At 47.0% G+C, this 19,730-nt stretch overlaps 2 protein-coding genes across 2 annotated transcripts in view; both read right to left on the bottom strand.

Annotated features, from left to right (window-relative positions):
- wdfy1 (WD repeat and FYVE domain containing 1) overlaps positions 1–1,449 on the bottom strand; it is a 9,688-nt gene extending 8,239 nt beyond the window's left edge. The window contains exons 1-2 of the mRNA XM_061218035.1: positions 1,242–1,449; positions 28–95 (exon numbers count right to left, since the gene is read on the bottom strand). Coding sequence (XP_061074019.1) covers positions 28–95; positions 1,242–1,378 — 205 coding nt within the window. The 5' untranslated portion in view covers positions 1,379–1,449. The remainder of the gene's footprint in view (positions 1–27; positions 96–1,241) is intronic.
- Positions 1,450–2,784: 1,335 nt separating this feature from the next.
- On the bottom strand, positions 2,785–18,297 carry serpine2 (serpin peptidase inhibitor, clade E (nexin, plasminogen activator inhibitor type 1), member 2). The gene is made up of 9 exons (XM_061217215.1): positions 18,143–18,297; positions 9,785–10,051; positions 8,583–8,810; positions 7,082–7,279; positions 5,484–5,682; positions 4,875–4,972; positions 4,480–4,566; positions 3,773–3,856; positions 2,785–3,635 (listed from the first exon to the last, which is right to left on the bottom strand). The coding sequence occupies exons 1-9, from the start codon at positions 18,150–18,152 to the stop codon at positions 3,598–3,600; spliced, it is 1,209 nt and encodes a 402-aa protein (XP_061073199.1). The 5' UTR covers positions 18,153–18,297; the 3' UTR covers positions 2,785–3,597.
- Positions 18,298–19,730: the final 1,433 nt, after the last annotated feature.

Raw genomic sequence — 19,730 nt, forward strand, 5'->3', positions numbered from 1 at the left:
GGAGAGATGAGAGCGGGCTATACTCACAAGACACGGTGTGGTAGATGCTGGGCCAATACTGCCCACTATCCCGCTTCAGCCAAACTCGGATTGTTCTGCGTTATACGGGGGAAGAGAGATTCACATACACAAGCTCCAGCTAAAGGCAGTAACTCATTTAGGCTAACACATATTCTGCGTAAGTTAACCAAACAGGTAAAAGAAAATTCAATAAAACAAAGACACCGCAAATTCAATAGCCAACGACAGTTGTCAAAAAATGTTTTAGTCACCTTGTTTGAACTGTACCGTCTAACGAAAACACCACGAATGATCAGCGGAGCTTATGTGTTAGATGAGCTAATGTTAGCAATAAAATTCAAAGGTAGTTGGCTATCTATTCACCTAGTTATTAGCAAACTAGTTAGCTAACTTACCTCCCAAACATGATCACATATTCGCTCAATACCGTTACTCTAGCCAGTTAGAGATTTCAATCACCGGGTAAACTCAGAAAAAGGTTAACTCGCCGTGTTCCGAGCACCATGTTAGCTCAAGATTTTCCGAACAGTTAAACTTTCAAGACGAATAATAAAAAAAATACTTTCAGAACATAGTTGTGCTTCGGGTGCTGTTCGGAACAGCGTGAATAAGCTTTCGGACCATCGTGAGCTAACGCAGATTTTGCAAAAACAGAGACGTTGTGCAATTTTGGTTTTACGTCGTTTTCTCCATAAATATTGGTCCAATGTTTCAGAAAGTCAATAATCAATCATAGTCATAAACCACATTCGTTAACTTCTGATGGAAGCGGCCGCTTGCCCGTGTTCTGTTCGGAACGCAAGTTTAGCTACGTTACTAGCTGTCAACGGCCAGTACTAGCTAGCGAGGTAAGGTAATACTTGATAGTTTCGAAACTTAAGAAGCAAAATCGGCTTGTGAGCAGCAGTTAGCTGCGAGCCGTCTCCGTATTTATGATACCATAGCTATGCCAATCCTGGACTAGCCCCCAGCACTTTATGTGATGGGAGATTAGCTCTCGCACTGTAGCATTAAGCATTAGCCATTATGCTAGCGTTAGCTAGCCAACGCAGCTAATATTTCTAACGGAAATGTGTATACTGTTAATAGCGGTTATTAATATTTCTAACTGGAAATGCAATGAAGGCAGTAACTTAGGCGAATTGATTTCTCTCGTTAGACAGTAGACTATAGAAATATCGACGGCTCGTCTGCGACAGTGAGATGGGAATGCGACTAACCTGTCCTCACTGACTGTGATTACCCCGTCCTCCTTCGGAATCAGAATCGCGGCATTCACTGCATCCTGGTGCCCTTCGATCTTGTTTAAAAGGACTGGTCTGGAGGTCTGGGGCCTCGAGTGTATCTCCGCCGCCATGGCGCTGTGTTTTCCTCTCCGGAGCTGGCGAGTCAGCTGACGGTTTGGGAAGCACCAGAGCACCGCACAACAACAATGTGACCGTAGCTACCGTAGAGTGTGGTAACGATCCGCCCTTACATTTCACCCGAACTGACATAACCTCAATGCGCGTAGATGTTTTAAACCTGTTGAACATTGAAAGCAAACACTGAAATCTAAGTAAAATTCAGCCCATCTAGAGCAAGAGTGCTCTGTAACAAATTTAACACGGAGTGAATAGTGAAAAAACCTCTAGTGGTGAATTACGGTTTCTGTCGTTCATACAATTCGTAATTTTACACTTCCCATTGTAGTAATTTCTCTAATGGTCAATGCACAGATCTCTGAATTAACAAAAGTCTGAAATCCCGTCTGACCCTTTTAGTTTTTTTTTTTTTTTTTTTTTTTTTTTTAACAAAAGAGCTAGTGATGATAGGCAAATCAAAGACAGGGAAATAAATGCTGATGACAAGGTCCACAGGACAATTTCTGAAAAGCAAAACAAAGGGAGAGGATCATGTTTCCCCTCCCCCCAATAGGGTTAGGGTTAGACAGGGAGGTGAGTGAAAGGTGAGTGTTGTGTGCGTGGAACGTTGTTCTGCCACGGGGGGATAAGGAGGGGGTCCAGGGGGGCGAACGGATCGGTCTGGGTGGAGTGGGCAGTGGGCAGCAGGGGCAGTAGCATGTGAGATCGGAGCTGAACTTCCTTCACGAGTGGCGTTGTGTGTTCAGAGATACTCTTCTGCATGCCACTGTTGTAATGTGTGGTTATTTGCGTTACTGTCACCTTCGACCAGTCTGACCCTTCTCCATTGATCACTCTCATTAACACGTTTCTGCCCACAGAACTGCTGCTCACTGGATGTTTTTTTTTTGTTTTTTGCACCCAAGACTGTTGTGCATGAAGATCCCAGGAGATCAACAGTTTGGAGATACTCAAACCACCCTGTCTGGCACTAACAATCATTCCATGGTCACTTAGAACACATTTATTCCCCATTCTTCCTGTTCTAGCCTAGAACAGAGGAAGGTGACCATGATTAAAGTCCTCACCTTATATTACATATGCAATCCCTAGCTAGCCTGATTGGCTAGGTCTACCTAAAAGTAATCACCAAGTGTGTGTGTGTGTGTGTATGTGTGTGTGTGTGTATATATATATATATATATATGTGTGTGTGTATGTATATGTATATGTATATATATATATATATATATATGTATATATATATATATATATATACACACATATACACACACACACACACACACACACGTTTAATATACTTGCGCAAGTTGCTTTGGCTAAAATAATCCACTGAATAACTGCAATGTGCAGATAGACTAAAGACCAGATGGGGCGAAAAAAAAAGATCATTTGAAACTTTTTTACAGTTTACAGATTGCTTTATTAAACATTGTGCACAGTGTGAACATTAACAAGGGAAGCAGATGTACTTCCACCCCCTCACACACAATTTGACCATTACACATTGCTGCAGAGCAGGAGGCCTGTACACACCCAACACTGAAAAAGGGTCGTATTTATACATCATGGCCTGTGGAATGCGAATGTCAACGGTATTCAGTACAAAAGAACACGGCATGGCTGTATCAGGTCCCTGACTCTGGCCTGATCATCGTTCTACAGAGGAAGAATAGGTGTTGAGGATTCAGAGTGTTACTGCCGTTGGCGGTGTGTGAAAGCATGCGAGGATGTGCCGTGTTTATTCCAGGAGGGCCGTGCAATATCCATGCGAGCCCCAGCCCACCCCACACCAGCGGCTGCTACTCGATCGGAGTCAGAAATGTTCCCACCCGTAGGCTGCAACGGAACCCAATTCAAAACCCAACGTTTGAGACGTACCCCTCATGCAAAAGAAATTCAGTTGGTGAAACGGCAGCCAATCAGATCACATTCTCCTGGTGCACAATGACATCACCCAGTGTTTAAGAACTTAAAAACGTTTAATGCATAGGACAAACACTCAGATATAGGTTAAAAATATCTCAAAGTATTTCACAATAACAGGAAGGCCGCCCGGGCCAGCAGATACTTTCCCTCTTAATAAAACAATTCAGCATTAGAAAAAGAAAAAGTACATTTTAAAATCAGAGCATTACACACACACCCCGTGTGAAACGTGTCTCTGGGTATTGGAGAAATATGCAGTCCTGCTTCTTGCGTGTTCTGAGGTTCAGGGCTTGTTGATTTGACCCATGAAGAGGACGGTACCTGAAACCAGGTAAAGGAATGGTTACCAGAGACAAGGACATGTCCCACATTCAGAGAGAGAGAGAGTGAGAGTGCGACTGGAGCCAATCCGCTTTAAATCAAGTGGAACAGACTCGCACGCGCGCGCAGGGGAGTACCTGTGAGGTTGTGCCGGATGAGGAAGATGAACGGCCGGTCCACGATCACCCAGGGAGGGGACGACCGGGCCAGCAGAATGGCAGCTGCAGGAGGAGACAGGAAGAGACCTTCACTGCTTCAGCACTTCAAATCAGCAACACACAACACGCAGCGAGCAGCAACACGCAACACACAACACGCAGCGAGCCGCAACATGCAACACACAACACGCAGCGAGCAGCAACACGCAGCGAGCAGCAACACGCAACACACAACATGCAGTGAGCAGCAACATGCAGCGAGCAGCAACACACAACACGCAACGAGCAGCAACACGCAACACGCAGCGAGCAGCAACAGGCAACGCACAACATGCAGTGAGCAGCAACAAGCCACAACACAACACGCAGCGCACAACATGCAGCGAGCAGCAACATGCAACACAACACGCAGCGAGCAGCAACAGGCAACACACAACATGCAGTGAGCAGCAACATGCAACACACAACACGCAACGAGCAGCAACACGCACCGCACAACACGCAGCGAGCAGCAACATGCAGCGCAGTAACCAGAAAATCATGGCAAAATCGGCAGTGCAGTAAAAAGATACAAACCCTAACCTACTGCCCACCATCAAGCTCCAGAGTGTCATGTGACCCACCCATGTGTTTGGGCTTTTGTAATGGTCCACCTCACACACACAGGAATTCTGGGAATGTCTTACTTGTTGCAGCTGAGGCTTTTGTCCCATCTTCATTCACCTGGATTTTGGCTTTCTGCAGCGCCTTGGACACGTACAGCGGCTCAGAGCCTAGAACAGAGGAAGGTGACCATGATTAAAGTCCTCTGCACATGGTACGCCTCACATTATATTACATATGCAATCCCTAGGGGGCAACATTTAGTCATCTACAGCATTTGCAGCTTTCAGCCAGCAGCAGTTTGCTTGCATCACACCCAGGAAGAGGGCAGGATGATTCACCCTTTCACACCAATCATTAAATGCTTGAGTCAGAGGCTGTAAATCTAAATAGCAGTAAACAGTCAGTTCCCTTTTCACCCTGGCGAGATCTCTGCTGTGGCCAGACATCCATTTGGGAGATATGGAGTCACACTCACTGAGGTATTTAAAGTTGGCCTTGTTCTGGCGGAACATATCGCCAACTCCCACTGCAGAGAGGGGGGATTCCAGATCTACCTCCGCCTCCACAGAGAACCTGAGAGACAGAGGGAGAGAGAGAGAGAGAGAGAGAGAGAGAGAGGGAGAGAGGGAGAGGGAGTCAACCTCAGAAACCCGATCCCTGCTGGAGGATGATCTACGAGGAGAGGTCAGCTTCCCAGAAATGACTAACAAAACATTCAAGGACAGAAATCAGACCCAAGTTTAAGAATAAGAACCCAAATCTGATATAGCTGTAATGAGGAACAGGAGTTGGCATGCACACCCCTGCAGTTAACCCACACACACAACCCAGCTCTGATTACAGCACTTTCACAAAGCCTGAGCAACACGAGAACAGCAGGGGGTGAAGGGGAACTACTGCACCACTGACATTCCACAGAAATCAATAAACCACACAGGCCTTCAACACCACGGATACGCCTGTCAACCAGATGGAAGCCTTTTACAAGCCTGTGCACTCAAGTGGGATGGAGAGAACGAGGATGAGAGAGAGGGAGAGAGGAAGAGGGCAATGGTGAGAGAGAGGAAGAGGGCGATGGTCTCACTTGGGCAGTAGCAGACGCACTTTCCTCTGCGTGAGCAGCTTGGTCCAGCCCTGCAGGGTGGAGGTGTTGAGATGGGGCAGGAGGGCGGAGACGGGGGTGTTGTCCTCTGTCGGCAGGGCGATCAGCATGCTGATGCTGTTGCCATGATACGGCAGCTCGATGACCTTGTACTTCAACCCCTGGGGGGTGCTGGCGTGGCCTGGGGGAGCGAGGCCATCAGGTCAAAGGGCAAAGGTCAGATTCAGGCTTCACAGACATGCATAGCTTACCTCACGGTAACTAAAGTCGAGGCCGGTATTAACCAGTGGAAACTGGTGCATGCACGTTGCTGCCTCAGCTGACCACACGGAGCTGTATAACAAACCCCTAACTGCAGCTAGCTAACGTTTCCACACGAAAAACTGACCAGCGGACATCTTTCAACGACAGAACGGACCAGAAGACGGGAAAACCCCAGCTTTGTGCATTCCCCACCGGAAACATTCACAATTCACAGGTACACACTGCCTCTCAAAGGACAGCACTCCACCGTCCCTGGAGCCATGGCCTGAGCAAACTGACCAGGCACAGCCAGTGTTCAGCTTAGTCTTAACAGATTGTGAATTAGTGCTTGCTATCAATAGAATGCCTTTTGTTAGCCGTGTTTACGTGAATAGGTTTGCTGTCTTTCGTGTATGAAGAATAAACTACACATACCCTCTTCTCACAGCTCACCCACTAACACTCCCACTCAGGAGTCTGAACTACCCAAGCGAGCTACCTTTACCTTTACACATTCCCCGTTGGCTCCTCCCTGTGAGCACAACCAGTTTATGTTCTTTGTACCTCTGTTTAATACTTGTATTTTATTACACCTGGTGTTTGTTTTGATGTCAGATGAACATGAGATGAACCGCCAACCTTCAGTGATCTGAATATATTTGACCATTAATATTCGTAAAGGTAATTATGAATTAAATGTCTACATTTTTGGTTTGGTAGTTTAGATAATAGTAATTTCATGAGACTGATTACTTTTTGCAGTTATACTTCTGCACCACATAATTAGCACGGAAACATCTTAATTATCAATCCTCGCAACTAAACATAGCATGTAGGGGTGTATCCCCTACATCCTGTAGAATACTCCATTCAGTGAGCACTCACTCACTCACTCACTCACTCACTCACTCACTCACTCACTCACTCACTCACTCACTCACTCACTCACTCACTCACTCACTCACTCACTCACTCACTCACTCACTCACTCACTCACGCACTCACGCACTCACTCACGCACTCACTCACGCACTCACGCACTCACTCACGCACTCACTCACGCACTCACTCACGCACTCACTCACGCACTCACTCACGCACTCACTCACGCACTCACTCACGCACTCACTCTCGCACTCTCGCACTCACTCTCGCACTCACTCACTCACTCACTCACTCACTCACGCACTCGCACACGCACTCGCACACGCACTCGCACACGCACTCGCACTCGCACTCGCACTCGCACTCGCACTCGCACTCGCACACGCACACGCACACGCACACACACTCTAATCTGTAAGAACAGCATGAAGAAGCCCACCACAGTCACGCACCAATGTTGAAGACGGACAGCTGTGACATCATGGGGACCTTGTACATGACCCCATCGCTGGGGTTGAAGTTCCTCAGCTTGGTGTTCTCGGGCAGGAAGCGGGACTTCCACAGACCCTTGAAGAAGATGCTGTTGACCATGACCAAGCGGGTCAGGGCCGGGTCCAGCATGTCAGGCTCAATCACGCTGGAGATCATCCCTGTATGGCCACAGGACAAGGGTGTAAGCACTGTGCCCCAACAGATACACTGTACCCCCAACACCGTGCCCCAACAGATACACTGTACCCCCAACACCGTGTCCCAACACAGACACTGCACCCCAACCCAGACACTACACCCCCAACACCGTGCCCCAACACAGAGACTGTGGCCCAACACCATGCCCCAACACAGACACTGCACCCCCAACACTGTGCCCCAACACAGACACTGCACCCCAACACCATGCCCCAACACAGACACTGCACCCCCAACACCGTGCCCCAACACAGACACTGCACCCCAACACCGTGCCCCAACAGATACACTGTACCCCCAACACCGTGCCCCAACCCAGACACTACACCCCCAACACCGTGCCCCAACCCAGACACTGCACCCCAACACCATGCCCCAACCCAGACACTGCACCCCCAACACCGTGCCCCAACACAGAGACTGTGGCCCAACACCATGCCCCAACACAGACACTGCACCCCCAACACCGTGCCCCAACACAGAGACTGTGGCCCAACACCATGCCCCAACACAGACACTGCACCCCCAACACCGTGCCCCAACACAGACACTGTACCCCCAACACCGTGCCCCAACCCAGACACTACACCCCCAACACCGTGCCCCAACACAGAGACTGTGGCCCAACACCATGCCCCAACACAGACACTGCACCCCAACACCGTGCCCCAACCCCAGAACTGCACCCCAACACCATGCCCCAACACAGACACTGCACCCCAACACCATGCCCCAACCCCAGAACTGCACCCCAACACCATGCCCCAACACAGACACTGCACCCCAACACCATGCCCCAACACAGACACTGCACCCCAACACCGTGCCCCAACACAGACACTGCACCCCAACACCATGCCCCAACACAGACACTGCACCCCAACACCATGCCCCAACACAGACACTGCACCCCAACACCATGCCCCAACCCCAGAACTGCACCCCAACACCATGCCCCAACACAGACACTGCACCCCAACACCGTGCCCCAACACAGACACTGCACCCCAACACCATGCCCCAACACAGACACTGCACCCCAACACCGTGCCCCAACACAGACACTGCACCCCAACACCATGCCCCAACACAGACACTGCACCCCAACACCGTGCCCCAACACAGACACTGCACCCCCAACACCATGCCCCAACACAGACACTGCACCCCAACACCGTGCCCCAACACAGACACTGCACCCCAACACAGACACTGCACCCCAACACCGTGCCCCAACCCCAGAACTGCACCACTGCGGCTCACCTTTGGTCTGGTTCTTGACCCAGTCGTTGATGGCGGCTGCAGCTGCAGGCGTGTGGGAGAAGTCCAGGCTCTGGCTGTGGCACTGGAAGTTGGCCGTGTTTGCGGACACAAAGGGCTCCTCTAGCACAACGCCCTCCTGGCTGAACAGGCCGTTGGCGATCAGCACCATGTCCTGGTTGGATTTGGTGGTGAGCCCCTTATGCAACCTCTTGAGCATTTTGTAAGGACCTGCAGACAGAAACACAAGGAGGCAACGCATCTCCTCTCAGTGGGATATCCTTGCATACATGATACCAACTTCACTAAAAACTACACATTTGCCAATTTAGGATTTAAGGAAACGCTTATCCTGAACAGGGTCGCAGGGGGACTGGAGCCTGTCCCAGCATATGTTGGGCGAAAGGCAGGAATACACCCTGGAGAGGTTGCCAGTTCATCGCAGAGGACCGTAAATACCATCTTATTTTACCAGCCAGGTCCAATAAGATTGGCCATGGTGTGTTCCGTAAGGGGTACTAGTGGAGAATCTGAGGAGTAGAACAGTACCCTTACAGTCGATGCCGATCTGTAAATTACATGACCGTAATCTGGAACTGGAAGAAGGGTCAGTTGGACTCGGGGGGGTATTCTGACTATTGAAGTGAAGGATGAGCGTGAAGGTGTTATCAAGCAAAATATCCAGGAATTAACAGCATGTGACCGTTTCAAGGTTTGTTGCGCTGAGAGTAGAAATCAGTATCGCCCCGCATGAAGAGTAGCAGTGACATCAGAGCTGAGAGACCAGAACGAAAACCAGATTTCATACCAGACTCAAAATCAAATATGATTATCATCTCTTCACAAAGACCAGATTTAGATGAGCTGTAACCATCAAATCATAACCATCAAATCATAACTCCATATCAGGGGAAACCAGAAGCCTGCTCCACAAAGAATGACCCTTTTCACTTCAGTCCACGTTCCAGTTTACTCAGTGCAGTTATCCAGCCAATCCTGCTTTGTAGAACGGGCCCTGGTGCAGGTTACCGCCCTTCTTGTAGGAAGGACCTACTGCATAAAGTACTGTATCACTGGCATATAGATGGACAGAGGAGTTTCCGGCACCTCTGGGAATGAGGCTGATATAAATGGAGAACAGCGTGGGGCCCAGGGCCGATCCCTGGAGCACGCACTCAGTGACTGGCGGGGCGGGGGCAGCTTACCGCTCTTCTTGTAGCGGAGGGCCGTGAGGATCTGTCGGCGGGTCTCTCCGTCGGCCCCGGGGAGCAGCATGCCCAGGACGCTGGCCACGCCGTGGGGCGAGAGCGCCACGTTCTCCTGCGGCCGCGAACGCACCACCTCCTGGAACACCCGCATGCCCAGGTCCGAGCCGCGCTCGCCGTAGGTGGAGGCCAGAGACGGCACCCCCCAGTGGCACAGGGCCAGTATCACACTCGCACACAGCACGGAAGGGCAGCCCATCCTGACACCTGCGGGAGAAAACCATGAACCCAGAGCCGTCACAAATATACACACCCAGAGCCGTCACAAATATACACACCCAGAGCCGTCACAAATATACACACCCAGAGCCGTCACAAATATATACACCCAGAGCCGTCACAAATATACACACCCAGAGCCGTCACAAATATACACACCCAGAACCATCACAAATATATACACCCAGAGACGTCACAAATATACACACCCAGAGCCGTCACAAATATATACACACCGAGCCGTCACAAATATACACACCCAGAGCCGTCACAAATATACACACCCAGAGCCATCACAAATATATACACACCCAGAGCCGTCACAAATATATACACACCGAGCCGTCACAAATATACACACCCAGAGCCGTCACAAATATACACACCCAGAGCCGTCACAAATATACACACCCAGAGCCGTCACAAATATACACACGCAGAGCCGTCACAAATAAACATTGAGTACCAATACAAACATATACACACCCAGCGCCATTACAAATACAGTCCTCTCCAAAAGTATTGGAACAGCAAAGAAAAATTCCTTTGTTTTTGCAATACACTGAAGACAGTTGAGTTTGATGTCAAAAGATGTACATGAGATGACCGATCCCAATTTCAGCTCTTACTTCCTGGTATTTTTACCAAGATTTAGTAAACAACTTGGAACATATCAACTTTTGTATCAGACCACCCAATTTTTAGGTGAGAAAAAGTATTGGAACATGAGACAGGTGTTTCTTGTTGCCGAAATGCATCCTGTTAGATTGATTGATTAAACAAAAATATTTCTGAATGTCTACTCTTGGTTTGAACCTTGGGTTGCCTGTGAAGACTGTATTTCTATTAGAAAGGATGAAACCAACATGAAGACCAGATAGCTGTCTTTGGGAGAAAAGCAGGCCACTTTGAAGCTTAGAAAGTAGGGGAAATAGATCAGAGCCATTGCACAAGCATTGGTGATAACTTGTACAACAAACAGCAGCTGATGACCAAAACATTGTGAGAGCTGTGGAAAAGCCCCCCAAAACATCAGTCAGTCACAAACAATCTCCACAGGGCAGGGGAGAAGGCATCTCAATTAACCGTTCAAAGACAACTTCGAGAGCAGCAATATAGAGGCTATACCACAGGATGCAAACCACCCCTCAGTAGTAAGAATGAAAAGGCAAGATTACAATTTGTAAAGAAGTACAGAGAATGGCACAAAAGTCTGAGATCAAGATTAACCCCTCACAAAGTAATGGAAAGGCCAAAGTGTGGAGAAAGAAGGGATCTGCTCATGATCCAAAACATACAAGCTGATCTGTGAAGCACGGTGGAGGAAGTGTTATGGCTTGGGCTTGCCTGGCCGCTCCTGAAGTTGGCTCACTTATCTTTATTGATGATGTAAGTCGTGGTGGTAGCAGCAGGATGAATTCAGAAGTCTACAAAAACATTCTATCAGCCAACTTACTGAGAAATGTGTCCAAACTGATTGGGAGGTACTTCATCATGCAGCAAGACAATGACCCAAAACACACTGCCAACACAACAAAGGACTTCATTGGGGAGAAAACAAGGAAGGTCCTAGACTGGCCAAGTCAATCACCAGACCTTAACCCAATTGAGAATGCATTTCACCTCCTGAAGAGAAGATTAAAGGGAAAAAAATCCCTGAAACAAACAACTGAAAGAGGCTGCAGTAAAAGTCAGTCGTTCATATTTTTCTCTCAACCCCACATGTATTCAGTGTATTGCAAAAACAAAAGGAATTGGCCTTGCTGTTCCGATACTTTTTGAAGGGACTTTATATGTCCAGCACCATTAAAAATCTATACGCCCAGCGCCATTTCAAATGTATACCCTGCTGATGGTTAAGCAGAAGAACCCTGTTCCGACTCATCACCATCATGACCAAAACACACAAACCTTCTGCTCACCCCTCATAACCAAAACACACAAACCTTCTGCTCATCCCTCATAACCAAAACACACAAACCTTCTCCTCATCCCACATAACCAAAACACACAAACCTTCTCCTCATCCCACATAACCAAAACACACAAACCTTCTCCTCATCCCACATAACCAAAACACACAAACCTTCTGCTCACCCCTCATAACCAAAACACACAAACCTTCTGCTCACCCCTCATAACCAAAACACACAAACCTTCTGCTCATCCCTCATAACCAAAACACACAAACCTTCTGCTCACCCCTCATAACCAAAACACACAAACCTTCTCCTCATCCCACATAACCAAAACACACAAACCTTCTCCTCATTCCACATAACCAAAACACACAAACCTTCTCCTCATCCCACATAACCAAAACACACAAACCTTCTGCTCACCCCTCATAACCAAAACACACAAACCTTCTGCTCACCCCTCATAACCAAAACACACAAACCTTCTGCTCATCCCTCATAACCAAAACACACAAACCTTCTGCTCACCCCTCATAACCAAAACACACAAACCTTCTGCTCACCCCTCATAACCAAAACACACAAACCTTCTGCTCACCCCTCATAACCAAAACACACAAACCTTCTGCTCATCCCTTATAACCAAAATACACAAACCTTCTGCTCATCCCTTATAACCAAAACACACAAACCTTCTGCTCACCCCTCATAACCAAAACACACAAACCTTCTGCTCACCCCTCATAACCAAAACACACAAACCTTCTGCTCATCCCACATAACCAAAATACACAAACTTTCTGCTCATCCCTTATAACCAAAACACACAAACCTTCTGCTCATCCCTTATAACCAAAACACACAAACCTTCTGCTCATCCCTCATAACCCAAAACACACAAACCTTCTGCTCATCCCTCATAACCAAAACACACAAACCTTCTGCTCATCCCTCATAACCAAAACACACAAACCTTCTGCTCATCCCACATAACCAAAACACACAAACCTTCTCCTCATCCCACATAACCAAAACACACAAACCTTCTCCTCATCCCACATAACCAAAACACACAAACCTTCTGCTCACCCCTCATAACCAAAACACACAAACCTTCTGCTCACCCCTCATAACCAAAACACACAAACCTTCTGCTCATCCCTCATAACCAAAACACACAAACCTTCTGCTCACCCCTCATAACCAAAACACACAAACCTTCTCCTCATCCCACATAACCAAAACACACAAACCTTCTCCTCATCCCACATAACCAAAACACACAAACCTTCTCCTCATTCCACATAACCAAAACACACAAACCTTCTCCTCATCCCACATAACCAAAACACACAAACCTTCTGCTCACCCCTCATAACCAAAACACACAAACCTTCTGCTCACCCCTCATAACCAAAACATACAAACCTTCTGCTCATCCCTCATAACCAAAACACACAAACCTTCTGCTCACCCCTCATAACCAAAACACACAAACCTTCTGCTCACCCCTCATAACCAAAACACACAAACCTTCTGCTCATCCCACATAACCAAAATACACAAACTTTCTGCTCATCCCTTATAACCAAAACACACAAACCTTCTGCTCATCCCTTATAACCAAAATACACAAACCTTCTGCTCATCCCTTATAACCAAAACACACAAACCTTCTGCTCACCCCTCATAACCAAAACACACAAACCTTCTGCTCACCCCTCATAACCAAAACACACAAACCTTCTGCTCATCCCACATAACCAAAATACACAAACTTTCTGCTCATCCCTTATAACCAAAACACACAAACCTTCTGCTCATCCCTTATAACCAAAACACACAAACCTTCTGCTCATCCCTCATAACCAAAACACACAAACCTTCTGCTCATCCCTCATAACCAAAACACACAAACCTTCTGCTCATCCCTCATAACCAAAACACACAAACCTTCTCCTCATCCCTCATAACCAAAACACACAAACCTTCTCCTCATCCCTCATAACCAAAACACACAAACCTTCTCCTCATCCCACATAACCAAAACACACAAACCTTCTGCTCATCCCTCATAACCAAAACACACAAACCTTCTGCTCATCCCTCATAACCAAAACACAAACCTTCTGCTCATCCCTTATAACCAAAACACACAAACCTTCTGCTCATCCCTCATAACCAAAATACACAAACCTTCTCCTCATCCCTTATAACCAAAACACACAAACCTTCTGCTCATCCCTTATAACCAAAATACACAAACCTTCTCCTCATCCCTCATAACCAAAACACACAAACCTTCTGCTCATCCCTTATAACCAAAACACACAAACCTTCTGCTCATCCCTCATAACCAAAACACACAAACCTTCTCCTCATCCCACATAACCAAAACACACAAACCTTCTGCTCATCCCACATAACCAAAATACACAAACTTTCTGCTCATCCCTTATAACCAAAACACACAAACCTTCTGCTCATCCCTCATAACCAAAACACACAAACCTTCTCCTCATCCCACATAACCAAAACACACAAACCTTCTCCTCATCCCACATAACCAAAACACACAAACCTTCTGCTCATCCCTCATAACCAAAACACAAAAACCTTCAGCTCATCCCTCATAACCAAAACACAAAAACCTTCAGCTCATCCCTCATAACCAAAACACACAAACACACGTCACCTCCTCAGAGCAACACTGATGTTCCACACCGCTGTTCTCATTTTGAACTCATTTTTATGCTATGCAAGTTCTGTTCAATTTCATCTCAGAATTTAAAAATTTAAATTAAAAAAAAAATTAAAAATAAATAAAATATATATTTAAATATTTTTAAAAATTAAAATATAAAGATAAAAATCAGAAAAGTTCTGGGATGCCTCTCAAATACAGACACGCAAAAACATGTTCACAATAAGGAATCAGTTGTACGCAGGTACAAAGCTCACCAGAAATCATTCCTGCCCTCATCAAGGTCTTTGTGCATCTCTATTTCAGCTGAGGCTGAACCATAGACTGTAGAAAACAAATAAACTAAGCTGCTGCTGGAAGTGGCGTTCATGGGGCAGTAGGGGGCGATCTTCCCTCCGGTCAAATACACCCCAAAGCCCCAGCGCAGCGATGGGGACACTCACCTGAAAGACTCCTACAGCAGAGACGTTAAACCCAGGTTCTGACTCCCTGTGGTCATTAAAGATCCCAGGACACTCTTCAAGAGCAGGGGGTTCTCCGGTGTCGTGGCTAAATTCCCAACCCTGTCTCTCTCAACCTGCCACCTAATCATCCCCTGATTCAATTGGCAAAAACATTGTTCTCTCCAGCTCCACCTTAGCTGATATATGGCGCAAAATGGCTGCCGTTGCATCACCCAGGTGGGCGCTGAGAGTGTACAGAAAAGCGCTATATACATGTAATGATCCATCTCCCTTGCCTACTTATTCTGGACAGCCACTTTGCTCTCCTTTCCTGATAGCCTTTGTGTTTCTTCTCCTGATGGCCAATGAACATTGTGTTCATTTTCCCTGATGGCTAATGATCTGTGGGTTTGTTTGATCTTTGGCAAACATAAGAAAGACTTGTGAGCTTGATTTGAGCAACCATGAGATCCACAGAAATGAGCCATCATAAATCTGGATTATCACTCCATTTATAATCAGTATAGTTATAGTACAGTATAGTTATAGGACAGTACAGTATCGTTGAGATTTAAATATAATATGTATTGGGGAAGACAGGTTGTCCTCCACAATGGCGGATGAGTCAAGGTCACATGATTTGCGACGGGTATTAAAAACGAAAACTATGCAGTAGCTGAATCAGAATTGAACCTACATATAAACACCGATCTGCAGGCACCATACTTGCTCAGAATACAGTCATAAATTACCACAGAGACCACCAGGAATGTGTTATGAAAGCTTAATGTGAGAAAGTGATGATTTCTTTCCTCTCCTTCCATTCAGTGTGTCTGCAAATCCAAAGTGAATGGGCTTTGACACCAAAAAGTTATCCAAGTTTTGGGATCTATCATAGTCTCTCTTGTGGCTTAAGTTGGACAAAGATTTACATTTATTGTCATTATCATTTTATTACAATGAAATTTGATTTAGGCTCAGTTTTAATTTGCTATTTTAGATTTTATTTATATTATTACCATTTTATTGGAAGTGCACTTTTACATTCTTTATTTTGGGTATTTTAGTAATGTTGATCAGACTGGATGTAAGCAATATCAGGCTGTGATACTGTAGTCCTGTGGCCATTGCACAGCTTGTAGCGTAGTGGGTAAGGTACAGGACCCGGGACCCGCGAGGTCGGTGGTTCAATCCCCAGTGTAACCACAATAAGATCTGCACAGCCGTTGGGCCCTTGAGCAAGGCCCTTAAACTCTGCATTGCTCCAGGGGAGGATTGTCTCCTGCCTAGTCTAAATCAACTGTACGTCGCTCTGCCAAATGCCAGTAATGCAATATGTAATGTATGTAATGCTTGTTCTATTGAATATTAAATCAGATCCAATAAAGTAACTTGGAACTTGAGTACTTTTTCTCCCCAATAGATACTTTCTTATACGTACTCAAGTAGTTTTTTGGATGACTACTTTTAGTCTTAGTAGTAATTATTATTTTCAAGTAACAGTACTCAAGGCACCTCTGGCTAGTCTTCGCCCCACGCAAGAGCATCTGCCAGAGGACTAATGTAAACATAATTACAGGCTACACGCGTAAGAGCGGAGCCGGGCCCGGAGCGCACTCCAGCACCCCGCGCGGCTCATTGTAGAGCGCCTGAGACATTCCTAGCGAGGACGCCGTCCCCGGAAACAGGATCGCGTTGGGAAACAAAGCTCCCAAGAACAAAAATGTAATAAAGCTCTTAATTAAAAACACGGAAGCGCTCCAGACACTAGCTAGCCTCGCCGACACCACGCAAAGTGTGTGGAAACGGCACAGTTTCACCCAATTAAAATAAATTATTCTAAATAAAATAATTCTACTCTACATGGGCTTATCGACAGAAGACACATATTCAATTTCAAGCAGACTGCAGACGCATCAATTAAACCTACCCGAAACAACCTCCAGGTTTGCTAATACGGCATTCTGAAAACACACCCCAGCTCCCCATGAAGTGAGAGGTGGGTAATGGGGTGATCTTTAATGTGAGCAGTGTTTTTACGGTCTCTATTCCCAACCCACAGCGAGTCTTTACTACCTGGGGCGAATACAGACACCGTCTACTTTCCTCTAACGGAAACGGCTGTTGCAGCCCACATCACCATTACTGTAGGGCCCCATGTTAGTTATATTTAGATATAACTAACATGGGGCTTGATTTCTGTCCGGCGCTCTGCTACCACACCAGTGTGACCGTTAAAGCTCACCACAAACGCGACGCCCCAGAAACCCGGAGCAACATCATGATTCATTGTTGTTTTGGCTGCACCAACCCGCAAGAGCAGGAAAACACCGAGTCAGACAAAATTCGCGTTTCAGGAGGCGTAAATTAAGGTCGTTAAGAAAGCGAGGAGAAAACTTACAGTAATGAGCAACCCAGAGACCGTCGTGCCAAGGAATCGGAGTGGCGAACTGCGGGACCACGTTTAGGTGTCCAAACAGATTCCACTATAGAGGTGTTAAATAGATTGAACCCGTAATTTGTAAAATATATATATATTGCTTGATAGCAAAACACTACCAAAACCAACTGATAGCCAGCGGAAGCATGGTGATCGGAAATGAATTAGCGTTGGTTTCAAATGACAAACCCATCTACGTAGTAAACTACATTTAATGCAGTCAAGTAGAAACAAAAGCTAGTTGTACCCGCAATCGCCGAAGAAGTCCGCAAGCTTGCAAAAAAAGATTAAGGCAACACAGCAAATAATCAATAAAACTCGCTTGGTTCTACAAATATTTAAGTAATGTAATTGTGGTAGCTTTGAATAAGATCGTACGTAGCGCACATAGGGAATTTCTAATTTTATTGTAGCGAACCAGACAGTCTGATACGACTCGTAGTTATCCAACGCGTGTGCGTCGGGAGAAGGGGAGATGTTTACCTGGACGCTGCCCCCCCCCCCCCCCACACACATAGAAATTCAAGCATACAGTGCGACCCGAAACCACTGGTGAGGGTGCAAAGAACTTACCGTAAAACATCTGAAGCAATGTTCTGCTCTTAAACTGCGACCTCCCTGCGACACACAAAACCGTTTAATCGTGTGCGCTGTGCCGAAGACGCGTCTGGTCACGGCGTTTCTGGAAGCTGCGGCTGGAGCGTACCGTACCGCCCTTTATACCGACAGGGCGTATGTATGGGTGGGGTTAACGCAGCTCTGTCCACTGAAAGTTAAAACTGCGCGGAGCTCAAGGTGCAACAAGCTGTAATTTCCCCATAGTAAACAGGAAATGACACCTCCGCAATAGGCCGGCCACTATGGCGAAATAGGAGACAGGACATTCAGTTAGCTTCTTAGTTCTGCAATTATTTTATTATTATGACTATTTTTAAGAACTACTATGACACAAAATACAATGTCCAACTAGAAACTCCCATAAGACACTGACCTATATTTTTTCCATTTGTTACACTTCCACTGCAGCTAAAGCAGACCATAACCGTTTCCAAGTGGAAAATATCTATGCCACCAGGTATACAGCCCTGCTTTCCCTTGGGGCAAGCGGCAGTTAAACAGGATCCCCCAATAGGAAGATAAAGGGGAAGTGTGAATGCACACTCTCTCAACCAGAGTCCTGCTAGTGCACACTCTCTCAACCAGAGCCCTGCTAGTGCACACTCTCTCAACCAGAGTCCCGCTAGTGCACACTCTCTCAACCAGAGCCCCGCTAGTGCACACTACGACAACCAGTGCCCTGCTAGTGCACACTCTCTCAACCAGAGCCCTGCTAGTGCACACTCTCTCAACCAGAGCCCTGCTAGTGCACACTCTCTCAACCAGAGCCCTGCTAGTGCACACTCTCTCAACCAGAGCCCTGCTAGTGCACACTCTCTCAACCAGAGCCCTGCTAGTGCACACTCTCTCAACCAGAGTCCTGCTAGTGCACACTCTCTCAACCAGAGTCCTGCTAGTGCACACTCTCTCAACCAGAGTCCTGCTAGTGCACACTGTCTCAACCAGAGCCCTGCTAGTGCACACTGTCTCAACCAGAGCCCTGCTAGTGCACACTCTCTCAACCAGAGCCCTGCTAGTGCACACTCTCTCAACCAGAGCCCTGCTAGTGCACACTCTCTCAACCAGAGCCCTGCTAGTGCACACTCTCTCAACCAGAGCCCTGCTAGTGCACACTGTCTCAACCAGAGCCCTGCTAGTGCACACTCTCTCAACCAGAGCCCTGCTAGTGCACACTCTCTCAACCAGAGCCCTGCTAGTGCACACTCTCTCTACCAGAGCCCTGCTAGTGCACACTCTCTCAACCAGAGCCCTGCTAGTGCACACTCTCTCAACCAGAGCCCTGCTAGTGCACACTCTCTCTACCAGAGCCCTGCTAGTGCACACTACGACAACCAGAGCCCTGCTAGTGCACACTACAACAACCAGAGCCCTGCTAGTGCACACTCTCTCAACCAGAGCCCCGCTAGTGCACACTGTTTCACTCTGACTATTCTGCTTGCTCTGCATCGTCTGATTGGCCAGGTTACATGCCTGAAACACTTCTCCAACCATTATATTACATCAATTACAGCATCTCACATTTAACACAAGAACCAGTTCAACA

The sequence above is a fragment of the Conger conger genome, chromosome 13 (genome assembly GCF_963514075.1).
Source record: "Conger conger chromosome 13, fConCon1.1, whole genome shotgun sequence".
Lineage (NCBI taxonomy): Eukaryota > Metazoa > Chordata > Actinopteri > Anguilliformes > Congridae > Conger > Conger conger.